This window comes from Thrips palmi, unplaced genomic scaffold (genome assembly GCF_012932325.1).
Source record: "Thrips palmi isolate BJ-2018 unplaced genomic scaffold, TpBJ-2018v1 HiC_scaffold_10, whole genome shotgun sequence".
In the NCBI taxonomy this organism is placed as follows: domain Eukaryota; kingdom Metazoa; phylum Arthropoda; class Insecta; order Thysanoptera; family Thripidae; genus Thrips; species Thrips palmi.
In genome coordinates, this window is record NW_023144621.1 from 11,537,256 (window position 1) to 11,549,425 (window position 12,170).

At 63.9% G+C, this 12,170-nt stretch overlaps 1 protein-coding gene across 1 annotated transcript in view; it reads right to left on the bottom strand.

Annotated features, from left to right (window-relative positions):
- Positions 1-12,170, bottom strand: part of LOC117638964 (receptor-type guanylate cyclase Gyc76C) — a 33,063-nt gene continuing 20,893 nt past the window's right edge. Inside the window, exons 4-23 of the mRNA XM_034374213.1 lie at positions 11,440-11,562; positions 11,156-11,336; positions 9,447-9,524; positions 9,057-9,142; positions 6,233-6,323; positions 5,566-5,834; positions 5,277-5,462; positions 5,102-5,206; positions 4,948-5,019; positions 4,643-4,871; positions 4,482-4,528; positions 4,213-4,364; positions 3,987-4,121; positions 3,519-3,631; positions 2,739-2,989; positions 2,321-2,465; positions 2,121-2,219; positions 1,758-1,924; positions 1,148-1,351; positions 1-120 (exon numbers count right to left, since the gene is read on the bottom strand). Of these exons, the coding sequence (XP_034230104.1) occupies positions 1-120; positions 1,148-1,351; positions 1,758-1,924; positions 2,121-2,219; positions 2,321-2,465; positions 2,739-2,989; positions 3,519-3,631; positions 3,987-4,121; positions 4,213-4,364; positions 4,482-4,528; positions 4,643-4,871; positions 4,948-5,019; positions 5,102-5,206; positions 5,277-5,462; positions 5,566-5,834; positions 6,233-6,323; positions 9,057-9,142; positions 9,447-9,524; positions 11,156-11,336; positions 11,440-11,562 (2,853 nt within the window). The remainder of the gene's footprint in view (positions 121-1,147; positions 1,352-1,757; positions 1,925-2,120; positions 2,220-2,320; positions 2,466-2,738; positions 2,990-3,518; positions 3,632-3,986; positions 4,122-4,212; positions 4,365-4,481; positions 4,529-4,642; positions 4,872-4,947; positions 5,020-5,101; positions 5,207-5,276; positions 5,463-5,565; positions 5,835-6,232; positions 6,324-9,056; positions 9,143-9,446; positions 9,525-11,155; positions 11,337-11,439; positions 11,563-12,170) is intronic.

The following is a 12,170-nucleotide window of genomic DNA, read 5'->3' on the forward strand; positions in this document are numbered from 1 at the left end:
TCAGTTTTCACCACTGTCTGGACGAAATAAAACACGAGGGTAGTTCTCGCAGGGGAATGTAATTACAGGCTTCGACACATATTCATATGACAGTAATACAATCACCTCACGTACTACATTCTAAGGCATGACTAGGAAAATAGCATATAGAACTGCGATGGAATTGTACAACAAGTTATGCTGAGAAGCACAGAGAGATCAATCGATTTCTTACACGATACAAAAATACTGCAAGTATTGTCAGTACAGAAAATGAACGTCATTGAGGGCAGTGAACGCTGTTTCGAATTCTACAATCAATTTAAATCCTTTTCATTGACATTTTAGTGAATCGGTTTTCAGAGAGAGGGGTAATTGAGTCTCGCTTCGAAAAGTACTAATCTAAATGAGCCCCCGCGGGGTGATTCCAGAGTCACGAGAGCGAACGTGGCCGTGGAAATCCGCATTACGACTCGACAATCTCCGGGTAAGATTTCTATCGCTTTCCACTAGAGTAACGCACAACAACGAGACGTCATGCGTATTGCGTACAAAAATTGAGGTTCATACAAAATTCACACTATTTTTCTCGCGCCACTCAAGGCCGCTCTAAGTCTGAGCGGAGATGGCGGTCAGACGGCCGTCTCCGGCTCCTCGGCCAGCCGCCAGGCCGCCAGGTGCTGCCCCACCGGGGGCCCCAGGAGGGGCTGCCGCGCGGGGTCCAGCGGCGACCCCAAGGGTGACCCCAGCCCTGCCGCGGCCGTGCCCCTAGGGTGTTGGCACTGCTGGCGGTGGAAGCAGCGGTGCTCCGCGCCCGGCGACGCCCCCGGAGACGCTCCCGGTGAGGTGCCCGGCGAAGTGGGGGCCGAACTTGCCACCCCAAGCAGCGACCTGGCGCCGCCCCCCCTGGGAGAGCCGCCCTCGCGACCGCCGCCCCCGCCGCCCCCGCCGCCCCGCCGGCGCCGCCGGCGCCGCCGCAAGACACGCTGGGCGGTGGGAAGAGCGAGGGCACGGAGCGAGAGGCCACTACGGCGGCGGAGAGCAGCGCCGGAACGCGCACGCGACTCTGGAGGCAGACACAAAACGACTCTGTGAATCAGTCTGCTGGACCTGGAGGCTGGTTTCCACCGCACTGCTCGAAGTCCAGCCCAGTCCACGCCTGCCTTACCTGGAATAGTTCGTGCCGCTGCGCGCTGAGCTGCTGCTGGGGCGTCGGCGGGCAGAGGAGGGGCGCCGGCAGCTGCAGGTGGTCGATGGCGGGGCACGACGCGCTCAGGTGGCTGGGGTCCACGATGACGCTCAGCATGCCGCCGTCGCCGCCCTCGGCGCCACCCGGCGACCCGGCGCCCACGAAGACCCGGCCGGGGGAACCCTGCCAAGAGGGGAGCAGATCGTTTGAACCGAGTGCGTCAGTCGCAGCGTCGCAGCGTCGCAGCCATAGGTCACGCCGATTCACCCACCGCGTTGTCCGCGATCGAGTCTAGCTGGTGGAACTGGTGCAGCGTGCCGGAAGAGGCGAAGCGGAGCCTCTTGGGCGACTCGAGGCTGGAGCAGCGTGTGAGCCCCGCGCCCAGGGGGTGGTGCAGCGGCAGCCCGGCCAGCCCGGCCAGCCCCACCCCCAGCGGCAGTGGCGGCGGGCACACGCCGCAGTGGCCGGCCACCACGGGGACCTTCTTGAGGGAGCTGCGCGGCGCCGCCACCCCCGCCACGCTGCACGGGCTGGCCGCGGGCCGCGGCCCGGACGCCGAGCAGCCAGCGTGTTCGCCCAGCAAGGCCGCCTTCCTGCCCTGGCGCGCCGCCCTGCGCTCCTCCGACTCCCCCAGCAGCCAGTACGTGCGCACGTCACCCTTGCCCTTGATGCGCACCAGGCCGCGGTCGGCCAGCTCGTAGCCGCCGATGCGCTGCAGCAGCGCCGCGCACTCGGCCGAGCAGTGGATCCGCAGCGCTGGAACGGAACGGAAAGAAAAGGCATTGTCAAGTCCCCTCCTCAGCGCGCCTGACAGCCCGGGGTGCGCAGCCCGTTGGACTGGCATGCGCGGGGCGGCAGCCGGTTGCCTACTTGCAGGGCGCTCTCCACTCGCCACGCAGCGCAGCGCAGTGCCCGCGCGGCCGCGGCCGACGGGTCAACCACATTCACTTACGCAGCCCGTTGGACTCCATGCGCGAGGCGGTGTTGACCGTGTCGCCAAAGAGGCAGTACCGGGGCATCTTGAGGCCCACCACGCCGGCACACACCGGCCCTGGAACGCATCAGAAGTTTAATCACTTTTCGACCAGCTTTGCGAGACTACCACTCCTCGTTTGAAGTTTGAAGCACGCGACATGTCGTCCTGCCCCTCACCCGAGTGGATTCCAATGCGAAGCTGCAGCGCGTCGCCGGGCCGGTGGCGGATACGGAACGTCTTGACGGCCTCCAGGAGCTGCAGCGACATGGACGCCACCTCGGCGGCGTGGGCGTCGCCGTTGCGCACCGGCAGGCCGGATACCTGCGGGCCAAGGTTCAAATCCTATCACTGTCGGAAGATTTTTCGTTTTACCTGATTTGGATGGTCGTTTTGCTGACTTTGGGGGGCCACTGCTACCTATCTTGTAGCCCCGCCTTTGACCGCTACGATTTTCAGACCAGTAACCTCACAAAGTTGGTCAAAAAGTGATTGAATCTCCTAAAGTAGTCGTTTTGCTGACTTTGGGCGAGCTGGTTACGCCTTGGCTCTTGGAGTCAGTCTGCTGGTACTGCAGCTCCGGACTCGTGGACTCACCACCATGTAGGCGTCGCCGATGGTCTCCACCTTGTAGACGTCGAAGTGGCCGATGGTGGAGTCGAAGCAGGTGTACAGGTCGTTGAGGAAGTCCACCACCTGCAGCGGCGTGCTCTGCGCCGACATGGCCGTGAAACCCACGATGTCGCTGAAGTAAATGGTGACGCTGTCGAAGCTCTCGGCCTGAACCTTCTGGCCGCGCTTCAGCTGGTCGGCCACGCAGCGCGGCAGCATCTCGTACAGCAGGGCCTCTGCGAACACAAGGCGAAGGGGAGCACTGCGACGCTACCCCGCGCAGCAGGGCCCGCGGCGCGCGGGGCAGGGAGTATCTGCGGCTCTGCGTCGCCAATATGCCGCGTCCCGACGCCCCCGCCACCCCACCACCCCGCCACCCTAAAAGACCGGCTGGCGCCGCGCCAGACGCCAGGGCCGCCAGGGCTCCACCGGCACGACGAGCTGCAAAAAGGCGTCTGGGCATCGAGACATCGAGACGCGCAGAGCGATGTCTCTACCTCGCAGCGCGGTGGGGGGGTGAATGGGTGAATGGGGATGGAAAAGGGTGGGGGGCGGGGCGTTCTTCACCCCCGGGACCGGCTAATCCGGCGGGAGTTGAGCTGGCCTTTGTCTGGAGTCGTAACTTGCTCGATGGGGTCACCAGCCAGCAGGCCAGCCAACCCAAACATATTTATTGACGGTTTCCGGTCAGTGATCTGACCGCCGTGGCTGCCGTGGCTAGACGTACTGGGGGCTCAGAGACAACGGGGAGCATGGCTGGCTTACCCGTCTTCCTTTTCTCCTGCTGCAGCTGGTCTGTGCGCTCGTCCACCAGGACCTCCAGGTTGTTGGCGTACTTCTCCATCATGGCTATCATGTTGTCGAAAATGTTTGGCTTCCTGCGAGAGATAACAATAACAGCGTCGTTTGAGGCAAGGAGGGTGCAGGAGTGGGTGGCGTGGCGGCGGCGGGCCGCTGCAAGAGAGGCGCTCTCTCGTGCCGCCGTCACGCTCCCCGCCCACAACAACCCCCTCGAGATGGAGGCGCCCCTCTCGGCCCCTCTCCACACATCGCGGAAGCGCGGCAGGACCAGTTATCAGCTCAAGTCCGCGCGCCATAACACTCACTCACTCACATCGCACGTACCATTTGCCGCGTTTGTCTGCCGGCCCTGCCGCGGAGGCGGACTTGCGGCCTGGATTCGGATTCAGATTCGCATTCGCTTGCCGTTCCGCTTTACTCGTTCATACTCACATGCCCTTCCGCAGGGGCCGCAGCCGCGCGCGCACCGCCTTGAGGTCGGGCCGCAGCTCCGGGTCCTCGGCCCAGCACTCCTGCAGGCACTCCCGCACGAAGTCGAAGCTGTTCTCCAGGCTGTCCAGGGGCGGCCTGAGCGGGAAACAAACGACGACAACTTTAGTCTTGTTCTGCAGTGTTTGGCAGCTCGGCGCGGCCGGGCGCGGCAGGATGGTGACTGCACCTGTACGGCGGCTGGCCGGGCTCTGGGTGCAGCACGCGGCGCAGGACCTCATCGACGGCCAGGGCGCAGTCGCCGTACGGCCCGTGGCGGCCCTGGATCTCGTACAGCACCACGCCGAACGCGAAGACGTCGCCCTTCTGCGAGCCGCGGGGGTCCACGCCGGCGCCCCCGGCACCGCCGCGGCCGCGGCCGCCGCCCATCACGTCCTTGGCGGCCACGCTTAGCAGGCCCATCTTCTGCGTCGTCGGTGACCCCGGCGGCGCCCACATGGCGGCCAGGGCGGCGCGGAGTAGCTCCGGGGCGCGGTACAGCAGCCCTGGACAACGACTTGGGTTCAGGTTCTGATTGAGGCCGGAGTACGTAGTGCCGGGGCGAGGCACAGGAGTGGATTCGAATCGAGCGCCGCCAGCGCCACCGCTTTTGAACCTACCGTCGCACTTGCACGGCGTGTCCTGGTCGTGGTTGTTGTTGGCGCGGTGCAGGTGGTGCAACTGCAGCTGCTGCAGCAGCGTGGCGCCACCCGCGTCGTCCGCGCCGCGCTTCAGCTCGTGCAGGCCGAAGTCGGCCACCTTGACGACCCAGCGCGAGTCCACCAGGCAGTTGGACGACTTGAGGTTGCCGTGGAAGCGCAGCGGGGAGTCGTGCAGGAATATCATCCCCTGGAACACACACACCTCACAACAAACTGAGTGAACTATCTACAAATTCCAGATGTTTTGGTGTTGCGTGTCGTACCCGCAAGATGTCTCCTACGAGAGAGGCGATGAACATGTTGTCCAGCTTGACGTCCTCGTTCTCCAGGATGTCCTGCAACCCACCGCAATGCGTGCATGAGGGAACCGAGAGACGGTGTCGAGCTCCCCGCCAAGGGCATGTTCGGCGTCGTTACCTTGAGGCTGCCGCGGGTGCAGTACTCCGTCACGATGCACACGTTGGGCGGGTCCACACACGCGCCTATGAACGCGTTCAGGTTGTCGTGTCGGAGGTCTCGCATCTGGAGGCAGAGTTTCTATCAACGTGAACCAGGCCTTCACATCAGCAGTATTTTATTCAGATCAACTCACCAGCTTGAGCTCCTTCTTGACGGCGCGCGTAATGTCGATGGAGGTCTTGCCCAGCTTCTTGACGGCCAGCACCCTGCCCCGGTACACTCCCACCGTGGTGTAGATGCACGAGTAGCGGAAGTCGGCGTCCGGGTTAGAGCTCAGCGACACCTGCGACGTGCGGAGCGGCGGCTGCGGCGAGTGGTTCTGTGACCAGAGGTTCAAAGGTTGAAATCGGACTGCAGGAAACCACTTTACCCGAGAGGCTAGGGAGTCACCCGACGGCAAGTAGACGTTAAGTTCAAAGCACCTGGTGTCCGTCGGGGGCGTCGGCCTGCTTGTCCTTGACGCGCTCCGCCTGCCCGTTGAGCTGCACGTGCCCGTTGGCCACGCCGTTGGCCGCGCCATTGGCGCCCGGCGTCGAGGCGTCGGCCATCTTGATCTCGCGGAAGTCCACCTTCCACAGCAGCGAGTCCAGCTCCTGCTCGTAGCGCCAGTTGCGGTACACCACCAGCCCCGCGATGAGCGTCAGCAGCAGCAGGCTGCCGGCCACGCCGCCCGCGATCTCGCCGGTGTGCCCTGCGACAGACGTGAGGCGTGGGACGCGGGTTCGAGTACCGGCGGGGGCGCCTCTTTTTTTCTCCGCCCCGTGCCGTCCGTGCCATCCGGGCCATGAGGCGGCAGCTGTGGCGAGCACCAGGCGCGGCCGGCCAGGGCGGCCAGGGCGGCCAGGGCGGCTAGGGTGGGCAAGCCCGGACGCTGGCCGGGGTGGACTGGCATACCAATGAGTGGCCGGCCCGGCCCGCCCTGGCCGCACCTTCAGCACGCGCAAAAATCAGAGTGGCCACCGAAAAACAGAGCTTGGTGGCGATCGCCATGGTCGTCAGGAATAGGACATGGTTTGCGGTAAGAAAGGGTCGAAGCCACCCTCCAAAGCAAACAGAAGCGAAAGCAGCGAAAGGTTTGGCAACACTCACGGATGCAGCGCTCCCCTCGGAAACCGCACACGGGCTCGGCGACGGGGGGCTGTCCGGCCGGCCACCACAGCTCCTCCTGCAGCCGCACCGTCTGCAGAAACGAACCAACAGCGTGAAGCACGCCAACAAGGCCTCAGTGCTTCGTCGCTCTGTCTCCCTCGGACACACAGGGGAAGACCCCGAGAGTGCGAGAGAGACAGAGCGACTGGTTGGAATCAGGCTGCATCACCAGGGTCACGGTCAGGGATGAGGGGTGAGGGGTTGTAGTAGGGGTATGCCCGGCCGCCTCCGCACGTCCCTCAGGCATTGTTTAGTTTATTGGTCGGAGAGCAGGATCACCGGCACCCCTCCCCTCCCCAGCCCCGTCCGAGTCGGTCCGAGTCTCCCTGCGATGCGCCACTGGAAGCAGCAGACTGATTACGAGAGTCGATTCCGTCGCTCTGCCTCTCTCGCACATAACAGGACGCCCCACGAGTGCGAGGGAGACGGAGCGACGAAAGCCCTGTGCGGAACCAGCGTGGCATAGCTTGCCAAAATGTATCTCTGGCGGAGCAGGCGCGGCGCGGATCGGGCGGGATTTCTTTAAGGAAAAGGATGTGGCAATTGTGCCATCAATTGGATTGGAGTCCGTCCCGCGACAGCTCGACATCCCCTCCGCGCCGCGCGGGCCGCGGTTCCCCACAGCGGCCCATCCGCCCCCGCGGGCAAGCCGGAGCGAGAGGGAGAGAGGGATGAAATCTTTCAATGTGGTGTCAAGCGCGCCGAGTGGCCCAGCTCTCCCGGAGGCTCACCGCGTCGCCGCGTCAGCACTCCGCGCACGCCGTGAGGGGACCGCCTCGCGTCCCTCGCGTCGCACCGTCTCTCTCGCACCCCGTACGGGCCGGCGCGAGCGGGCGGGAGGCCCCATGAGTGCGAGAGAGATAGAGCGACAGAGCGAGCCCGGCCGGCGGGCGGGCCGCCGCATTCCACGCAGGGATGAGGGGATACAGAGCTGTCGTAAAGCCCGGCAGGGGGGGGGGGGCTGCTTTCCTCCTCCAACCCTCCGATCGAACATGATGAAGGTTGTTGTCGCAACCTTCTTTCTCGGTGCTCGAAAAAAAAAAGAGGAACCGCCACCGCCCCCACACACACACTAACACCCACGCGCACGCACACACACACAAACTGGCCAACCGACAGGGAAAGGCGGAGTGTCTCCCTACTTTCGTGCAAATGAAAAATTTGCAAGACGCTCGTGGGTGTGACATTTGGACGCTTCTCACGGTCTCGTTCGGTCTGAGCGGTCGGGGCGGATCGAGAGGGGGGGGGGAGGGGGAGGAGGTTGGAGGCGTTGATGAGACTCGACCGACGTGATCGGAATCACGGGCCTGTCGTGCGCTGTTAAGGCCGACAGGTGCGGCACGGTCATCACACCGGAAAAAATAAAAATCCACTTTTTTGGTTCAGAGGATTGACAGTTTTGCTAGTCTGCAGCGAGGGGCTGAGTACAGTGTTACGGCGTATGTGGTGTTGGACTGTTGGATCCAGTGAGATGGGGATAGGGGAGGGGGAGCGCGATGCCTCCAGTCGGACGATAAGTCAAAGTGTCTCCGGGCAGTGCGGGGCGGGGCGGGGCGGGGCGGGGCGGGGCGGGGCGCTGCAGCAGGACAACAGCACATGTAAATCATGCCGCCCTCGCGAGCTGCGTGGAGGAGAAGAATGCATTTGCCGAAGAAAATGGAAAAGATGAAAACAAAAATGCGAAAATGTGATAAGGGTGAACGGGCGCGCTGGGGGAAATCGTGAAGTAGAACAGGGGCAGAGAGGAAAGAGGAACGAGGAGCCCCCGAAATTGAAAGAGCTACTCGTCCAGAGAGAGCTTTCGGGAAAGCGAGAGGAGAGGAAGCGCGCTGCCCCGCCGCGCCCGCTCCGCGCGACAAGACAAATGCGCCTGTGTGTTGGCGACACCTGTCCACCCTGCTCAACGCCATCGAGACACTTGTTTTTCACACTTGGCGTTTCGCGTTCGCTTCGCTGGCGGCGTGCTGCGCGTGCTGCGGGTGCTGCGTCCTCACCGGGAAGGCGGCGTCGCCCAGGTACTGGAAGCCCCCCACGGGGAACAGGCCGAACGCCCCCGTCAGGGTGGGGTGGGGCCGGCGCGCCAGCAGCGTGTAGTTGCCCTCGGCGTCGGCGTTGGTGTCCATGTGCACCAGGTACCTGCGGGGCAGGGCGGCCAAAGTCAGTGCCGGGAGCCCGCGCACGGCTCGGCGCCGACCCTCCGACGGCAAGCCGACAACGTGCTCGACGACGACAGGCGCGGATCCAGAGGGGGCAAAAGGACAATAGCCGTGCGAAAGCCGCCAAAACCGCAACAAGTTTGCCCCCAGCCGGATGTAGTATGAAAAAGTGCTTCTTTCCCTCCCCTAAGGACCGGGCTGGACCCCACGAGGGGCGGCGGCGCCGACCCCCCACGGCGCCGAACGTACTGCACGCCGCGGCCAAGCCTAGCCGACGAAGGCGGAAGCCCGTTTTCCCCGGGTGCGGTTTGGGCTCTCCCCTCTAAGGCCAGGGGCGGCGGCGGCGGAGGTCCCAGGGCGTCGTACCCCCGGGCAGCCGGCCTCGGGCCGGGACGGTGCGGGGGGCCTTGGCCAGCCTGGGGGGTTTCCGCTGGGCCCCCGCCGCACCCAGCGCGCCGCTGCCCGCGCGCCGCAAGGCCCGGGGGCGGCGGCGCCGTCGCGGAGCCCAGGGCCGACACCCGCGCCTGGAACTTCTTGTAGTGCTCGGGCGGCGCGGAGGGCCGCACGCCCAGGAAGTGGCGGAACGCGCGGTCCGCGGCGGCGTCCGGGGCGTCGCGCAGCAGGCCGCGCAGGTAGCGCTCCGCGTGGTCCGACGAGTACTCCTCCGCGTCCACGCCGACCACCCAGTACTCGCCTGCAAAGGGAAAAGGCACTTTACAGACTGTCAAAAAAGTTGGGTCGGATTGGTTAAAATCTGGTTTATTTCCTTTGAAAATATCTTGTTTTAGAATGAACGTTTTGAGAGTGGAAAACAAAGGTTGCTCAGAGATGTGAAGTCCTCAGTGCGCATTGGAACGAGGAATTCCATTTGTTTACACGATTGTTCTTCATTGTGACAGCCGGAGCGGGGGCGCGAACCCAGAACTCGCAGCTCGTAAGACATGCACTCAACCGACTGCGCCACCGACCATGTTGAAGCACTAAGATGCCGGCCTTACCATTGTCAAACAGGTGGAGGGACTCCATGGCCGCGAGGAAGCCGATGTGGTCATCTTGCCCCCCAAGGATGATGTAGACTAGAACACCAGGACGGAAGAAGACAACTTTGTGAATATAGCCCATCGAGCGGACGGGGAAAAGACGACGACGGGCCGAGAGGGTCGGGAACACAATGCGGTGGCTGCGCGCCGGATTAGAATTAGAATTGCGGGAAAGTGGAGGGAGAGGAACCGCGGGAAAAAGGGGGGGGGCGCGACTTCTACCCAAAGCGGTTTACCTTCCATTCAAAAATCCAATTTGTCCCTGAGTGAGCTCTCTGCACTCATGAACGTTATCCCGCACCGGAAGTGATCAGGCCGGAAGTAAAAGGGGGAGGGGGCGACCTTCCCCGCCGCTACCCTGCGTTAATCGAAAACCGGGAGAGAAATTGTCTCCGTGGCCCTTGGACCTTGTGGCGGCCGCCGTGATGCCGTGACGCCGTGACGCCCCCGAGGCCGCGGCGGGGGCGGGGATGGGACGCGCGAGAGAGACAGAAAACACGATATCGGAACGCGGCGGAGTGTCTCCGTGTCTCCGCTCGGCGGGGAGCTCTGGAATGGGGATCTGGGACGCAAGCAATTAACTTCTGACCCCCCGCAGCCCCGGCTTGGCTTTCGCCACCTCACGCCGCCACGCCCCTCCACGCCACGCCCCTCCACGCCACGCCACGCCTCGGCTTGGCAATTTCGGGCCGGGCCTTATTTCCTTGCCATCAGTAAACAGCTCTTCTTCACCTCCCCTTCTATCTAAGGACCGCCGTTTTTCGCGTCGCCGTCGTCGAGAGAGGCTTTGGCTCTCCTCTGCGGCAACTCGCTCCGTCCCGTCCACCAGGTGAGGGTGAGGGTGGCTCCCTTCCTCTCCGTTGAGCGGCAGCGCGGCAGGTGTCAGCTCAAAGTCGCGTCCCCCCGCCGGCAGATCCACCATACGCCCCACTCCGCCTGAGAGGGCGCAAGGTCGCCCGGGTCACGTGACCAGCCCTCCGCGCGAAAAAAAATATGAAGAAATAGGTGGGGTGAAGCGTCATTATGTCGTAAAATGGCGGCGACCCGGGCGGCCCTGCGTTTCGTACCTCGTAGACCTCGTACAGCGCCACACCTCGAATAAGCCGAGCAGCGCGGCCGGGCGCGTGGGCGTGGGCGGAGGTGTGACCCCACTTTACAGTATACGCCCGGCGACGCCCGGCGACGCCCGGCGAGAAATATAAGTTGGGGAATTTCGGATTGGCGCGGTGAAAAAGAAGACCTTGTTCCCACTGAGTTAGACCGAGGTGAAATTGCACTTCCCTTTCCGCCTCCGATAGGCTAGGCACTACGCACATTTGCCGCGGGACCCAACTTTTACCTCCAGCGGTGTGCCGGAGAAAAGGAGGGGGGGGGGTACAGTACATCCATCCTGCGCGGGGCCCGGCGGGGCGGGGCGGTGGGGGCTCGGAACGTTCATGAACGGAAAGTTTGGTTCCCCATTGCATCTTGTTTTTCTGGGCACGCCGCGCGGCGCGCCATCCCGGCGCGCTGCCGCCACGCCACGCCACGCCCCAGGACCCAGGTTAGCGTTATCCGACTGCGGGGGCGGCATGCCGCGGCGCCGCGGAGCAGTATCGCGATGGAGATAAATCGTGCCGGCGAGCAATTACGGTGTAGTGGAAGGTGTAGGGGTGGCGGGGGCTCACTTCGCGTGTCGCGGTGCGTGTCGCGCACGATGTCCAGGAACGGGTTCTCCGAGTAGCCGTGGTGGTAGGCGTCCTGCCACGCCGACCGCGCCGCCACGTGCACGCCGGCCGCGGCCAGCGCGCGCAGAATGGCCTCGGCCACGTGGTCGGTCACGTGGTCCGCCTGCGACACGAACGACACCTGCAACACGGAGCAAAAGCTGGAATGTCTCCACTGTAAAAGTATCCATCTTCCCCTTTCTCCATTATACTAAAGAAATGGGCACACAGGACGAAGGGCTCACGTGGGTCCAGTTGAACTCCCTGCACACGGCCGCCACGGACTTGGAGATCTGCGTGTCGGCCGGCCTGGTGCGGGCGAACGTCGGGTACTCCTTCTTGTCGGACGTCTCGTAGTTGGTGCAGTACTGCAAGCAGCGCGAAGCAGGGCGCGGACGTTACGGTGCTGGCCCCATTCAAGGCGGAGCCTCGATGCTCTGTCTCTCTCGCGGCGCCACGCGAGTGCGACAGAGACAGGGCGCGGGTCGGCGGAGGGCAAATCGGCGGGGAGTGCCTGGTCCGCCTGGTCCGCCTGGCCGGGGTGCTCCGTCACGGCACTCATCGAGAGGCGCGGCGCTGGCGGCAAGCGGCACCCAGCGGCACCCGCCACCGGACTCGCTGCAAACTTCCCGCCAACTTCATACAAAGGCCACCGCCCGCCATATTTTAGGTGGCCGCGCGACAGACGGAACGGCACGGAGAGGGGCGACGGAGAAAAAAGGTGACGGTGGAAAAAAGTGAGGGGGCGGGGGGACAACGCGGCCGCCAAAATAAATTCCACACATGTCGCTGCCGCGGCAGTAGTCTCTCCCCCGGCGGGGCGGCGCGGCGGCGAGGCGACGGCGTGAGTGAAAAGTCCAACTTCCCGCGCCGCGCCGTCTCGCCGTCCATTGGCGGGCGCAGCGCGGCTCCGGCAAAGCTCCGGCAAAGCTCTCGCGACGCGACTCGGGCGGGATTTATGATTGGGAGCGAAGCG